The sequence below is a fragment of the Acipenser ruthenus genome, chromosome 13 (assembly GCF_902713425.1).
Source record: "Acipenser ruthenus chromosome 13, fAciRut3.2 maternal haplotype, whole genome shotgun sequence".
Taxonomy (NCBI): domain Eukaryota; kingdom Metazoa; phylum Chordata; class Actinopteri; order Acipenseriformes; family Acipenseridae; genus Acipenser; species Acipenser ruthenus.
This window is the reverse complement of record NC_081201.1, coordinates 33,182,994-33,200,037: the sequence shown is the minus strand read 5'-3', so window position 1 is coordinate 33,200,037 and position 17,044 is coordinate 33,182,994. Positions and strand designations below refer to the sequence as shown.

Genomic DNA, 17,044 nt, shown 5'->3' with positions numbered 1-17,044 from the left:
CCCAGCCATCACTCTTAGAATCAACTCACACTTGTTTCCCTTGAGGAAGCGTGCAGCTGCAGCTATTCAGCAGGTGCCACAAGACTTTGTTTGTGTAACTTTTTCAGATCGTGTTTGATGCGTCTAGGTTTGTGAGATGAGTGAAAATGGAAACGATAATTAAAGCCCCTCACCCTCCACGTGCCGGAAGTACCTGAGGATTAGGGCCCCCCCCCCCCTCGGTTTATTAGCAGATAGCACCCCTGCGCTCCTGCCCGCACTCCCCCCCCTTGTTTATTAGCAGATAGCACCCCTGCACTCCTGCCCGCACTCTCCCCCTGGTTTATTAGCAGATAGCACCCCTGCGCTCCTGCCCGCACTCTCCCCCTGGTTTATTAGCAGATAGCACCCCTGCGCTCCTGCCCGCACTCTCTCCCTGGTTTATTAGCAGACAGCACCCCTGTGCTTCTGCCCGCACTCTCCCCCTGGTTTATTGTATCTGCAGAGTAGATGACACCCCTGTCCCTCCCTCTGGTTTACTGTACCTGCAGAGTAGATGACACCCCTGTCCCTCTCCCTGGCTGTACCTGCAGAGTAGATGGCGACCCGGTCGATGCCCCGGTCCTCGGCCTGAAGCTGCTGAAGGAAGACGCCCACGGAGTCGGAGATGGGCTTGAGGGTGAACTGGCATCGCTCCCGTCGAGAGGGCAGGCTGACCGAGATCACAGGCAGGCCGTTCTGATACACCACGCTCACTTCTGCCAAGGAGAAACCAGTCAGGGTACACACCAACACACACCACCTGTACCCTATAAACACTACTGGACTGCCCAGGATTTAAAAACTACTGGATGAATGAGCCCAGGGATGGAAATAAGACTCCCATTGTATAGCAGTTTGATACTATGTTACAAGACGACACACCTGTGCTTGTCATCTATATACTATGGCTAATCAAGTTTGTATTCAAACCTGGAATGGGTGAAACTGCGATGCATTAGTTGAACCTCTTTAAATTTTCCACTTGCATCTGAAGACCTGAAAATGGGTCTTGCTTGCTTGAGCTAGTGTTTGTACTGTATATACCAGTATCAAATCCATTACCAAGATAACCTTGATTAACACAGCACATCAAATAAAAAAGCCTAAATTAATTACCATCGTTATATTTTGTAATTATATGTTTTGCAGTTTATTTTAGGGTAAATGCGCTATGAATATGGAATAACGTCTTCCATGTGTAACAGGGCAGTGGCTGGGCACGAACCGGAGACCTCATCTCATCTCACCAACAGAGGACAGAATCTGTAACAGCAGTGTATCACACAGCACTGCCCATCATACATGCCTCTCTACCGCAAGAGAATAAAGAAGCCGACGACACAACCCCTGCATTATCAGAAAGACTCAAGGCTGCCTTGCAACCTGTCACTAACTCTAATTACCCCTCTGGAGGTCTCTAACCAGCCAGCCCCTTCTCTGTGATTTTTCCCATGGGATGCTGCTCCTTTTAAACTGTATGCCTGACTAAACAGCCTGCAGCTTCATTCCTCGGAGATATCTGGAGATTGCAGTTTGCCAGCATAAAACGTTTGCAACAAACAATCAAAGCATGGGGAAATTAGGCTGGACGTAAACTGTGTGTTTATTGAGCCAGAGTCTGGAGTGTCTCTTAAAAGCATGCTCATAGGTTCATAGCGAGCCAGTCAATAGGAACTCTGAGACTCTGCGGCAGCATACAGGGGAGCTGGCCTGTCTGTGCCTTCTTCATAGAAAGAGCTGTCAAAGCCACCCTGTTAGCATTATCATCCCAATGGAGCCCGGAGGCTGAGTGGACCTATAACACGATGTGACAGGTCTGCACTGTGATGGGCTCGGATTATCTCCCAGCGCATTTCTCATTCTTGCCTTTGAGAGATTTATTGTTTTTATTAAAAAACAACATCACTCTCTTTAGCTAGACCGGATTCTCTTCACTCCACCCTTTCCTGGTTTCACTGCCTCAGGGCAACTCCACGGAGCTCCTGCCACTAAAACAATAACCAGCTAATTGGAACAGAATTACTGTGCATCAGAAAGACAGCTAGTGTAATAGAGGATGTGACTTGGGGACCGCCTCCCAGCGCACAGCACTTCTGGAAAGGGCACTTAGAAAAGTGGTGACGCTGTAATCTCTTTATTTGACTGCTTAACTGCAGGGAGAAATTCATTTTTGTAATTGGATTAAAAAAAAAAAATGAAGGTAGGCAGAATTAAAGTCTTAGGGAAGCTCTCCAGGGCAGAGAATGATGTATAAATATTTAAAGAAACTCAAAATTAAATGATTTCCGACTAGAAATCTACAATATTAAAAGACAGTCACTAAATTTTTGTTTTTTAGTATTTGTAAATGCAGCAGCCTTGAGTGATTCACAGTTACAGATCACAGTCACTGCATGTGCTAACTGCACTTATTCAGTGCTTTCACAATAAACACTGAAACTCAATCAACAAACAAAACGACAGACATGCTAACCTGATTTTCACCAGCAGAGGGCAGAGTAATATTAGAAAAGTCTTGTGTGTGCTGACAGTCTTCACCTCAATACTCATCACAGGAGATTCATCTACTCTAGGCCTTTAGTATTTACTATGATAGTATTGCTGACAATATTTATATTTGTATTATATTTTTAGTCGTGCAGCGCATGGTTCTTTAAAAGCACTATATTTGGATAGTGGCTAGGAACACTGACTAGTTGCCACACTCTATACTCTATAGCAGGGGTCTCAATCCTGGTCCTGGAGGGCCGGTGTTAATTGGACTGATTAAGCTTCTGATAAGCACTTAATTGGTCCAGTTAGGTAATTTAGGGGACAGCTGGAACAAACCCAAGAGGGACACCGGACCTCCTGGACCAGGATTGGAGACCCCTGCTCTATAGGTGACTGGCCAATGGACGACAAGATGAAGGTAAGCAGGAAGAGTAATTTAGGAAAATTAAAACAGACTGAAGATTAACTTGGGTCCTGACAAAAAAACACAAAAAAAGAGTCAACAGCAGCCAAACACAACCATAGGAAGACATTAAACAGCACCAACATGGCATTTGTTGAAAAGTTATTTTGTTATGGCTGGCATGGCCTTACATGGTTATGGTTGGCAATACTGTATAGTGAAAAATAAATAAATAAATAAATAAATAAATAAATAAATAAAAAAGGTGCTTTCAGTCTGTCACTTTTCTAATCCATATGAAGACCAGGACTACAAGACTGCAGAGTTGTAGTGAACTCCAGTTCATGTCTTACAAAGTTGCGTGTGAAAGCGCAGGCCAGCTCTGTGTGTGATCTGTTTATTGTTCTAACAAAATATTTATATGCTTACAAGGGTATGTGTCTTCTTCTAAAAGCCTCAAGGCTCACTATAAACGACATTCTTCTTGGTGGCTGTACGGAGAGATGCTATTTTATTGGTCGAAAAATTTAAACAGCTGCAGTTTGCGTACTCACCTTCGGGGGGCAGCGCAGTAGAACTCAGCAGCCTCTGGCTCTGCCACACCTGTGAAGGACAGGAAGAGGAAGTGCTCAGTTAGCAGTGCAGTTGAAACATTCTCCACTCCTTCCCTTTGAAACTGTACTAGAAACTGCAATGATTCTACCCTGCAGCCTAAAGATTCAGTGATCTGCATTGAGGTTCAGACTGCAGCCCCTCTTTAAAGAGTACCATGGGATATATCCACAACATAAACACCATTAGAAGGACAATTTGACAACATTGGTGAATGGCTATTTCTGTAAAGGTATTCTTATTTGTTTTTTTATTTAAAAATCAATAAATACAATTAAGTCAGCGACATTCGTACAAAATGAGAGCGATCAGTATCACTTCTAAATATTAAACCCAGACCAGTCCATACCTCCTCTGTGTGCCTCCATTTATCCCGATTCTAGAACACTTCACCACACAGTCAGGGACAGAAATAAGACTCCTATTGCACAGCAGTTTCACCCATTCCAGGTTTTATTACGAGTTTGATTCTCCCAGGTTAAAACCAGGAATGGATCAAACCGCCGTGCAACGGGGATCTAATTTCCAAGATAAAGAAGGTCCTCAAGCATCACATCACAGCTGCATCACAACTGGACAAGCGGTTCTCTTTGCAAAACTCTTGCAGAAACCAATGTATGCCTGTTGCAAGTGATATGTAAAGAATCTGAAGCCGAGCTCTGTCGACGATCTGCTGAACAGCACTCTGTTCACTGCGGGCTACAGTAGATAGTCCTTGAAGGTTGTCCTCTCCAGCGCTGGCCAGGCTTAGCTTCTCCAAGGTGGCCTGGCTCCAGCACTGGCCAAGCTTAGCTTCTCCAAAGTGGCGTGGCTCCAGCACTGGCCAGGCTTAGCTTCTCCAAGGTGGCCTGGCTCCAGTTACAGTAACACAGCTCTGTGCCCTCAAGTAGAATTCAAGTTCAATTCCCTGTCCAGACTTAATCTCAATACGACTTGGAAAAGTACTCCATTCTTTAAAAATGTTTTATTGTCTCAGTGGGTCTCTGGCTCACAGTCTATGAACACATTTCTAGAAAAAGGCAATTCCAAAGGAGCAAAAAATACATCATTTATTTTTTAATCAATGCATTTAAAAACGGTTCAGAGTCATTTAGTTTTGTATAACAATGCTGGTTTCCCCTTGTCTCATACAATTGAGTCTTAAGTACAGGGAGGCTGACATTTCAAGGTCTCTGAAACAAATTGTGTTTGCACTGTACCATGCAATTTACAAGCCTACTACTGTCTTAATGTCTTAAATGTCTCTATGGCAATGCATGTTTGTACTGTAAATCATCATGCAATTTACAACAGCTTTTGTTACTATGACAACAGCAACATAGATGATTTCTACACAAATTTTTTGAAAGGGACCTTCATCTTGTTTCTTCGGTTCAGTGTGCCCCACCCCTTACTGTATGAAAATGTATAAATAAATGGATTCTCTGTGAGTTAGGGCCATTTCCACCCTGTTATCTATAAAGAGAATGGAAATAGTGTTCTTTTTTGCTTTTGTGTTTGTTTGTTTGTTTGTAGTTTCCAGTTCATTATTAGCACAAGTCTGTTTATTAGATACACAGATTTGTACAAGTTGAAACAAGTTTCTGTTCCACCTGGGAGAGAAGAGAACTGTGTTGCCATGGTGATCTGTGACTACACAACGCAAAGATTTCAAACATCGCCCTGCAGTGGGTCGGACTTGTGGACTATGAAAAGAAAACACTTCTGAAGAAAAGAAATTCCAAAGGAGACAGAACAACAAAACATGTGTCGGTGTGGCGTTAGAAAGTGGTACGTCATCATAATGTGGTACGTGTACCAAAACTTGACCCGTGTAATGCCAGAAAGTGGTACACGGTCACACTGAAAGTGGTACGTTGCCAGTTTTTTGTACAGCTGCAATCTGATGGGTGTTTTCCTATTGTCAAACAGGAGGTACATTTACCATTAATTATACATCATTTTTTTGCAAACTTAAACTGAAAACAGACAATCAATCAATTTATTTAAAAAGAAGAAACAATTCATGGCGAACAAGACAAAATGGAGAAGTCCACAGCGAAGTTGCAGAAGTAAAAGCAACGTACAAGACCCAGTGTATTGCCTATGATAAATATTTGCATACTTTTTTTTTTAATGGTGGAAAAATATGATATATTCAATTAAAAAAAGGTGTAGAAGACCCAAAACAGCATAACATATAAGATTTGAATGAGCTGCCTGCTTTCTTAGCGGAAGTTGCTTAGACATGCGCGATCAAGCGCAGTGCGCTGCGTCCCAGTTTTTACCGCATACCTGGAAATAACACTACACTGGTACGTCTTTATTTTTTAAGTTACAGAACAGAAATAAGACTCCCATTGCATAGCAGTTTGATCCATTCCTGGTTTTACTAGGAGTTTAATAAGACACAGCTGAGATTGTTACCTATATACTGTGGCTAATCAAGCTTGTGTTAAAATCTGGAATGAGTGAAACTGCTATGCAATAAGAGTCTTATTTCCATCCCTGATGCCCTCTTCAGTACCTTCAGTGGCATATGCTAGTGTGTGTTTTTGAATCTTTTAGATATCTGGCATGTCCTGATTCTTGTTGCTTTCCTCACTCAGATTCAGACTGGGATCTCATTCTGAGAGCCCTGGAAAGCATGCTCAAATTAGTGGAAGCTGAAAGTATGAAAAATGAAAGTAAGAGAGAGGCACTGGATTCAGAACAAAACTGGCACTGAAGATTCAAGTACTAATCATTTTATGCAAATAGCACAGACTCCCTTTTTACATTGTAAAATTGGTGCCTATTTCATAAATTAATTTCCCTAGCCGAGTTTCTCTGAATCTTGGCTACAACCCTTCACTCCTGAACACCAAGGTAGTAACCGTGCTCTTGCAGTGTTTATGAGGCATGTGCGTACATTGTATTTACGATGTTACAGACTGTAAACAGAAGGTGGATAAACAGCAATACTGAGGTACTGAAGTAAATAGCAGGACCAGATCAGTTTCAAAGCTAAACTTGAAGAATATTACAAGATCGAGTTTGAAAATCTTCAGGCATTCATAGTTTTAGTTCCAATAGCACTGCGGAATTTGTGGGTTGCATTTTGCTGGAAAATTGGATGATTTGGAAAAAAAAAAAAAAAAAAAAAAAACACACCAAAACACACAACCACTATGACAAACTGTGGTAAATGCATAGTATAACCACTGGAAAAACAGGGTGAAACTGCAAAAACACCATGCAGAAAATACACTGCTAAACTTCTATCAGAGTTAAAAAATGAAGTAATTGTTAAGTGCTTGCATACAAATCACTTGGATGTTATTTTTCAACGGTCTGCTTAATAATGAGAGTGCCTGGGGGTGTTAAACAGCACCGCTGCTTCAAGAAGAGAGATCGGAGCTTATCTTTCTCCAGCAAGGAGAGCGAGATAGAAACGTACCCTAATATTAGCTCTACAAAACCAGGGGATGATTCATATTTATGAGGAGGTGGTTTCTATAAATACCTCCCTGGTTTCTCTTTCAGTCTGTCCCCCCGAGCCTCCATGTGCATGTTGTCAGCAGAGTTACCCGCGTGGCACACCACGGGTAACAGTAGGCTCCGGGGATGAGTGCCGCTAACCTGTCGTGTGACAGCTGCTTGTGCTCGCTGTTCACAAACACAGACAGACACTGACACACAGAGCAAGGAAGCGATCAGTAGTTCATACACCTTGTTAGGAACAAGCATTTAGGGCAATGGTTATGGACCTGCCCAGTATCCAGTCGAGTACAAATATCTATACAACAGCCCTGGGGGGGCAGGAAAGGGGACGATTTTGAAACAAGCAAGCTAACTATAAATATCTTCACTTCCTGAAACCCGGCATTCGGCTGGATGAAAAACTACTGCAGGAGGGTCCAGTCACCCGAAACTTACCACCAGCATTTCAAGAACATTTTACTGAGCTCCTTGAGCAGCCAGCTGTTATATATACGGTACCTAAATGTATGCATTTTCTGGCCACTAAGATATTCTGCAATATATTCTAAATAAACTACATGGCCTAAACTGGCTATTTCTTGGATGTGTGCTAAGTTAACAACAAGTTAATAATAAACTGTGTGATCAGTTTTTCCTTGTAGAAATATCTTTAATTTCTCTCTATTCTCCAGCAGACACACATGATTGAAGCTGTGTAGCTTCAATGCAAGTAAATAGTATTCAATGACTGTCCATCACTAGATACAGGCAGACACAGGGATGGAAATACAACCTCCATTGCACAGCAGTTTGATCCATTACTAGCTTTACTATCAGTTTAATGACACACCTGAGTTTGTTACCTATAACACTGGGGCTAACCAAGCTTGTATTAAAACCTGGAATGGGTGAAACTGCTATGCAACAGAAGTATTATTTCCATCCCAGAGACACAGACAGAGATCCACACACCCTCTTTCTGCTCAGAAAATGTAAACCTTTTAGTCAAAACATTTCACCAAACTTTTTTATTTTTTATTTTTTTTAAACAAAAAAGATACCCTTGTCGAATAAACAAACTAGACTAAGATGTTTCATTAGTTGGACTCCAGATTGTATTCGAGACGGATTCAAGTTCGGGATCATGGATATATAGTAGTGCAGCAAGGTGAGGAAACAAAAAGCATTTACAAAGGTCTCTGTGTTCGCCCCACAAACACACACACATTGATAATCCCTTTGGAAATCTGCTGATGGGGCATCCCCACACTGCCTTTCAACACAGCAGCGGCCCTACACTGTAGAGAGTGCCAGGTTTCTCAGAGATGCAATCTCCAGGTTGCATAGTCCCACAAAGCTCTGATCGAGATCTGACATGTTGGCTGTTATGCAGGAGTGCCCTCTCCCTCTCCCTCTTACTGCAGGTTCAACATTAACAGGAGCACACTGACTACAGAGATTGTAATTGGATTCAGTGGAGTACCCAGGAATGCATCAGCGAACACTGTACTGTATATCCATACCGAGATGCTGTTCCAATTGGCTTAAACACAAAGTGTAATGCAAAGTGTATTTACAGTACTGCTGTTAGGAGTGAACCAACAGACTGCAGCGCTTACAGCAAAGCACATTACACACAGTTACAGCCTCCTGTTTCACACATAGTCTTGTTAGATCTTTTTTCAACATAATCACATACAACTGGGCTGTAAATCTTCTGGGGAATGAAGCTGAACAGACAGCGGCCAGATATATTCACTGACATATATACAGATATATTGCTCTAGGAAAACTCTGTGCGAGCGCCATGGCATCTGCTGTTTGTATCCAAAAAACGTGTCCTACAGCAGCAACGCTGATGACAGGTTTGCGTAAGTGATTGAACAGGGCTGTGAATGGCATTGCTGTTGTAGGAGTGTGCTTTCATTCGCTTGCAAACAGCAGATGCCCTGGCTCGACAGAGAGGTTTGAGAGGTTTTCATGGGCTGATCCATTTGCTTTCAGTTGACCTGGGATGCAAATAAATTAATTTTAAAAACATGCCGATTGCGTTGAAAAGGTACTGCCAGAATACATACGGCACAACACCAGAATTAAAGCGCTTTGTTGTAAGACCCCGGCCTGTTCGCTACTCTCTCATTACACTCGCTCACACCACTTACAACCGAGTAATCCACACCATCATCGATTCACAGCTATCTGCACTCCAAGATAAAGGGTTTAATTACAAGTACCCTAAACTGATACACTGCTGCCATAAAGACAGAGAGAGGAGAGAGAGAGAGAGAGAGGAGAGGAGAGAGAGATTACGTTAAACTGCAGATCAGCTCATTAATGGATTCGGAGGAAGGATGACATCAATTAATCATGACGAGAAAATCGAAGGGGCTGCCAAGAGTCCCATTTGGTTTTCTTTTTTCTCTCTCACTTACCAGCCGATGTGGAGGGTGCTGGGAGAGACTGGGTACAGTATTACATGACTGTCAGCACCCTGCTCTCTCTCTCTTCACTCTGTCAGCACCCTTATTAGTGATGTGACCACAGCCAAGCGCTGGGGAGAGAATACTGCAGACCCCATTATACTTGCCTCTACTTTTAACCAGCCAAACGCGATACATTTTAGTTTCTAGCAATTTATATATACAGCATTGTAGTACTGAACAGAGGCAAGGGGTTTGCATCAATTGGCTTGAGATAGTACAAATTCAAGTTACAGGACTCATCATTGTGTGTTATACAGTTTGGTTGGCTGGACCTCCTTGGCATTGCGAAGGTTGAAGCACTGCTATATTCTGTTATATAAGGCTATTCTTTGTAAATTACCTCCATATATAAATGAATGCTTTATAGTCGCTTTTTGTAACTACAGTATTAGATCGCATACGGTTCCTAAAGTGCGTACAGAGGCTGCTAAAAGATAATTTGCCTATTTTGCTCCTTGGCCTTGGAATGATTTGAGTAGACTTGTTACTGTTTGTTACTATTTGATTCTTTCGCTGATTGTTGATTGTATTACTATGATTTGTATTTTATTTTTGTATCTGTTTTTGTACTGTGTTTTATTGTGTTGCTGCTGCCTTTCTTGGCTAGGTCGCACTTGTAAAAGAGATTTTAATCTCAATGTGCTTACCTTGTAAAATGAAGGTTTAATATTAAAAGGAGACGTGTTGCTATACAGTTCGCCACAGATCTCCTACTGGGGGGAGAACACAGGAGAAGCTACTGTACCAGTAGAAGTATTCAAAAATCACCACTGTAGGAAGATGGGTGACTGCACAAGTGTTTCACCAGTGGACAGGCCTTGGGGGTCCAAGGCAATAGGGACCCCCTTTCCCAGACATCTTCTCTGGTACCTGTTTTGTATTCATATATCGCCACAAGGGTGTTAGGTTTACAATGGTATTTTTGCACTGTAAACTTTTATAAGGGAGTGTACAAACTGGAATATGCCTTGGTCAATCTCTCTATATTTCTATTGGCAGTGTTTTTTTTTTTTCTAGTGGCTCAAGCTAAAAATTTTGCTGTAAGGAAGCAGAGAGGAGCGAGAGAGAGAGACAGAGAGCCCACTTGCATGTTTCAGAGCGTGGGTGGAGGGATTTAGCCCAATAATTACACACGCAAAAACACCCAGGGCCTTTCAAATGGAACCATGTAGCTTAGCTCAGCAAGGAAGCAGCTGTAGGCACCACTGCAAAGGTTAAAGTTGATTTCACAACAGGACGAGGGCTATGAATAATAGAAGAGGCAATGGAGAAAATTACAATACTTGCAAATTATTCCCCCTCCAACAGGAACAGAACTAAATGGCTACAGGCAAAGTAAAGAGATTCCATGCAATTATCGGTTTGTTGTAAATTATTGATACAGAAAGAAAGAGTATAAAAAGCATGTGACTGATATGGCAGGCCATCCGTGTGAGGCTTATCAAGCTTGTATTCAAACCTGGAATGGATGAAACTGCTATGCAATAGGAGTCTTATTTCCATCCCTGCAAGATCCCAGAGAGATTCTGAACCTGCCACTTTACTAACAGGGGCAGGAATTGGCTAGCTCACTTTATAATCCGAGGGGGCTCCGGTGCATAGCTAAAACTGCAGGCAAGCTCGTTAATATCCTTCAGACTGATCTACAAATCCTTGTTAAACAGTCATTACAATGCAATTAAGGATAACTCTGGGAGCTTGGGATCTCCCAAGGAGCTTCAAAACAGCAGCAGCAGCAGCAGCAGCTCAAATCTGAGGACCCCGCTGACTGCCCTGCCCTGCACCGCCAGGCCACCCCGGAAGTGATAATAGTCCTAGCTAATAAACCAGTTGAAACAGAGAGCTTAGACAAAGGAAACCTCGCCTGCCGAAAGCGTGTTTGACAGATAAAAATAGCCTTTAGTGATATACAGGGCTTGTACTTAAGTCCCAGGTGCATTCAAAATACTCCCACTAGAGATCTGGCACTGGAAAAGAAGGGACACATGGGAGCAGAATTTGCGTTTTAAAAAGGATATTAAAAAGAGGACTCAAAACCAAATTTAAATAGGTAAATCAAGGACACACTGTCTGAAAAATGAGCTGCTCTACTTTTAAGGAAGTATTAACCCAAGTCAGGTTGGAGTTACATCAGAAAGAAACTCAAACTTATTTCTGCTACCACCTTAAAATATGAACCAAAAACAGCAAAGTCTAAAAAGATTAAAAAGGCCATTCTTTACTCCTTTAAAAAAAAAAAACACAACAATAAATGTCTTTGCACTTCAAAATGAAGCTAGAAAAACACCAGAAAAATGAAATTAAAGCTAAAGCCAAGTAATGATTAGTGTTCAACTGTGAGACATGCTGGGCCGAGGCTACAACTTACCAATACCACCTTAACTCAGAGACAGCGTGCAATGGGACAAAGACTACATCAGATGAAATACTAAAAGGTGTGCCTTGAATCCCTTATGAGGCATGAGGGACAGGGGCTAATCGATACCACCTTAAATCACAGAGAGAGAGTGGCGGTGGGGAGGTTTACAGCAGTAAATGTCAGGGATGCCCTTTTCAGTGGAAGATTGCTGTGAAATATGGAGCCGATACATTACAGGGTGCACCCAGTCAGTTTTTAAGCATACTGCACACTTTGCCTTTAACTCATGGTTCCTTGTATCAATGCAGCAAATACACCAGTCAGCTCCCTCTGCCTACAGGATTCCTGTCCGGAATTCACTGCTTGATTTACAGGTAAGCTTTACCGCAGGGCAGCATTCTATCGAGGACAAGGCAGAGAAAACACCCCAGCAGAGCTGTATCACCGATTCAAAGGCAATTACACTGGAAATAAAACACAGCCCGAATTAGCAGCTACATTGAGTAGCCGAATTACCCTGGCTCAGCAGAACAAAAGAATACACAATTAGCAGGAATGGGTAATTTATAGTTAGCACAGGGATGGAAATTGCATAGTAGTTTCATCCATTCCATGTTTTTACTACCAGCTTGATTAGCCACAGTATATAAAGTAATAAGCTCAGGTGTATCTTATTAAAGTAAAATCAGGAATTGATCAAACTGTTGTGCAATACGAGTCTTACTTCCATCTTTGTAGAGCAAAAATGAAGGGAAACCACCTCCCCCCCCCGACATCACAACACTAAAATGTAATTGCGTGTTAATATACTGTAGCACTCTGAGTAAGACTGACAAATATCCATGCGTATCTGTGTGTGGCAGATTTACTGTGCTGTATATATTCCCCCCTAACCCCCTGTCTTAAACTGTGATACTAGAGTATTCCTTTTCATAGGTAATCTCAGGGAAACACTTGTGTATTGGAGAAAAAAACACACACACAGTGAATTCTACAGCTACTCCACCTTAAATATTTAACAGCATCCCAGTCGATAAAAGTAGCAACCTTGGAGCTGGTGCATCAAGGTTATATTTGAATGGCAAGGAGAACAGAGCAGAAAGGAGGGAAGGGAGAGAGAATAATCTATAAGCGTATATATAAAATGTATTACATTTTTCATTACATAATCAGATGCAAGCTTTCTGGACAGACAGGGCTGGGATACAACAATGCAAAAGTGGCATTCAGTGTGGAGTAGTGGTTAGGGCTCTGGACTCAATCCCAGGTGGGGGACACCACTGCTGTACCCTTGAGCAAGGTACTTTACCTAAATTGCTCCAGTAAAAACCCAACTGTAAAAATGGGTAACTTCATGTAAAAATAATGTGATATCTTGTAACAATTGTAAGTCGCCCTGGATAAGGGCATCTGCTAAGAAAATAAATAATAATAATAAATTGGAAAGGGAGAGGGAGGACAAATGACTTGACGGAGGAGCTGAAAATAAACACACCACCGCCAATCCATGGTTGCAAATACAAAATTAGAACCAGCAGCATGTGAAGAACAACATCCCCGTAAGAATGTTAAAGCACAGCATCACCTTTGATACGCTCAACAAATAAGTTTCAACAGAAAATTCGATGTGTGTAAAATTCTACATCTCCGAGGAGGGCCAGTAAGGCTGAGACTATGAAAATGTAGAGAGTTTTCTTTTTCTCTCTCTCATTGAGAACGTGTTAGAGCGATCGCGCACACACACACACACACACACACACACACACACACACACACTGCCTGCCTGGAGAGAGCCTTTGTATGCCAAGGATGAATGCAGAATCCCGGCTCTCAGAGGGAAGGGGGAGATTTGTTAACGCTCACTCTTCTTTGGGATTCTGCTGACAGAATGTACCTGCCTGTCGACAGCATCATGCCGTTTGCTCACTCAGATTGCCAGAGGAGGGGGGGGGGGGTGGGGCTGGGATTTTCCTTCAGTACTGTATTTGGAGCAACATCATTCTTAGATTGATTTCAGACAGCATTTAGATTTCTACCTGGGTGCAGTTTCAGAATAGGTGGTCCATTCCTCCACCTTAACAAAGTTCTGAAACTGGATGTGCACTAGTGTGAGTTTCTCATCTGGACAGAGAAGGTCCTGCTGGTAGTGAGACAGACCGAAGACATCCAGGCTCAGATCTGAACAGTGTGAAAGAACAGCTCTGTCTGTCAGTCACGGAGGTCTGGAATTAATGACAGATGTCTCCACCCCTCCCCCCCCCCGCTATGAGTCACAATGACCTGGGGAAACAGTAGATGCAACACAGACTAAAAACAGTCGTGTGTCTGCTGCTTCTATGAGAATAAAAGCAACAGGTCACAGCATCATACAAGCTTATTTATATCACTCCACAACTGCTTAATGTCACACGAGAAGCACATTATTGACAAGCATCTGGGATTGCAAACAAGACTCCTATTGCACAGCAGTTTCAACCATTCCAGGTTCTGATATGAGCTTGTTCAGCCTCTGTGTATAGGTAACAAGTTCAGGTGTGTCTCAAAGCAAAACAAGGAATGGACCAAACTGCTATGCAATGGGAGTTATTTCCAACCCTGTTGCATCTCAGTAACATACAGTAAGTTCCCCAGTCACGTCAGTCAATTCCAAATTCAGAATGAAATCCATCCGTTACATGATATTCAGTCATGTTTTAACTGTCGTTAATTGTGACCCAAGTTAGTAGTTCTTTCTCTCACAACACACTGGCTTTTTAAAATAAAGACTGCACTCATCCACAATAGAGGAAAACTGAACTAAGCTCATTTCTCCACAGAGTGACCCCCCTCCGCCAGACTGTGATAATCAGCATTCTAACTACCTTAAAATGGGATAAGCAGGTCTTGGGAAATATGTACAAATGTAAGCGAGACACTTGGGAACCTCCGCTACTGTAAAACCCAGCTGGCCAAGGACATGCCAATAAATTAATCAGTTTCATTGGCATGTACTGTACCACATGTGAGTTCTATAACATGGTATTTCCACACTGCACATTCAATACAAAAACCAAAATATAGGATGCACAGTATTTTAGCCTGGGAGCACTTCTACTGGCTAGCTGACTGAACTCAGCTGCAGGTGATTCTTACAGGAGACCAGCAAGGTAGTCTAATTAAGCTCACCCACCTGCTACTGCCAGACAGCTACAGAATGCTAGTCCTGTCTTCTGCTGTGCGTATCAAAGACAGTACAGGCTGGAAACATTACCCAATACAAGCAGCTACTGGGCTGGTGAGGGCTCTTCTTTAATGCTTTCTGTAGTAAGTACTTTGTTTGCACCGAGAGATGTAATCGCACTCATAAATCACCTGAATACTCTAGCGTTTCATCAGCAAGAGCGAAAAACGCAACTTAACCAGTTTCGTCTCATAGTCCTTGGAACATAATTGAACTGCCAGAGACCTGCAGCCTGCCTGGATGATGTATTCTTGCATTTATTTTACATAATAAGGAAGTGTGGACGAGAGGAACCGGCTACATGCTGCGCAGGAGAAACATTTTTAAAAACAAATCGAGTCTGTGCTTGGAGTGCCGAACAATTCCCTTACATCTTACTAGCAATAGTAAATCACTGCCCTCTTTTTAAATCGGATGAAGATCTTCTGGTTCCTTGCTTGTATTTTATACTGTCATTTGGAATACACAGTTTGAGCCGCACTCACTTGTTTGCAGGACTGTGACGGGGAAGCACTCCTGTTTTTCTCCAATTTCATTAAAGCTTAGAGAGTGAAAGTCTTTAACAATTCATAAAAAAACCACCACAGACTTGGATCCCAATGTCAGCCCAGATTACAGCAGCTTGTCCTGTCTGCAATCTCCCCAGATCTGAGGGCTGAAGGGGTTTGGCGGCTCTCCCTGGGCGATCGATGGAAGCAGGACCAGAATTCCAGCAGGCTTGATGAGGCGGCTACGGGACCCTGCATATACGACTTAGGGTCATTCATTACAGCGAATGAACTGGAAATCTTCTGTAATTAAAAAATCTATTACTGCAACCTAAAGCAATGTCGCAGTGTGGCAGGGTCCTTTAGGATTTGTGCTTCGTTACAGAAGCGCAGTCATTAAATATTGCGGCAGGCTGTTTGTCAGCTCTCAGATCTGCTCTGATTGTCATTGTATTGAGTTGCTCAAGTCTGCCCTGTATGATACATTAGGGATGGAAATAAGACTCCTACTACAGAGCAGATTCACCCACTCCATGTTTTACTACAAGCTTGATTAACCAGTGCCTGTGAAGTATGCAATTGTAAAGCATCAGCCTTGCACTGAAAATCCATCATGTCACACCCCTGGTTAACCAGAGATCTGAGTTTAATAGAGAAAATGTGCAGTACAATACATGCTTCTGCAGAGGAAGACTCATGGCGAACTCTACGAATGAACTGTTGGTACAGTACCTTTACAATCAATGAGAATCTGTATTCAAAAAAGATGAAAATTAGGATGCAAAATGCATTTAAAAAGACCAAATAGAAACAAATATATACTGTACACACATACATATGGGATGGGTATGTAAATGACACATCATAAGATATGTAACCAATAGGTACTCTTATTCACTATTTATTATTATTTATTATTATTTATTTCTTAGCAGACGCCCTTATCCAGGGCGACTTACAATTGTTACAAGATATCACATTATACATTATTTCACATTATACAGATATCACATTATTTTTACATACAATTACCCATTTATACAGTTGGGTTTTTACTGGAGCAATCTAGGTAAAGTACCTTGCTCAAGGGTACAACAGCAGTGTCCCCCACTGGGGATTGAACCCACAACCCTCCGGTCAAGAGTCCAGAGCCCTAACCACTACTCCACACTGCTGCCACACTAGTTCTGTTTGACCAACATCTAGCTTTCAAATACCCTCTTCCTGTTAAGCAATGCTGTAACACATCAGTGACAACACTGTGTTCTTGTTTGGTGTGCAGAGGAAAGGGTTAACTAAACTTCCCAGCCAATCAACACATCTGCAATGAAAAAGTCCTCTAGAGCAGAGGATTTCAAAGGCTTTACCCTGGATAGAGAGAGAAGGGGGGGGGGGGGGGGAATGCGTTGGGAAGATTTATTAAGAGTTCTGGTGTTGTGAAGAGAGATGCAGTTATAATTAATAAATAAATAAATAAATAAATAAATAAATAAATAATACAATTTGTTGAGGCAGTTGAGGGCT

At 42.2% G+C, this 17,044-nt stretch overlaps 1 protein-coding gene across 2 annotated transcripts in view; it reads right to left on the bottom strand.

Moving 5' to 3' along the window:
* The window catches only part of LOC117417734 (calcium uniporter protein, mitochondrial-like), a 53,536-nt gene that overhangs the window by 8,553 nt on the left and 27,939 nt on the right, over positions 1–17,044 (bottom strand). For both annotated transcript variants that reach the window (XM_034030016.3, XM_058985175.1), the window contains exons 3-4: positions 3,472–3,520; positions 567–737 (exon numbers count right to left, since the gene is read on the bottom strand). In XM_034030016.3, the coding sequence (XP_033885907.1) occupies positions 567–737; positions 3,472–3,520 (220 nt within the window). The remainder of the gene's footprint in view (positions 1–566; positions 738–3,471; positions 3,521–17,044) is intronic.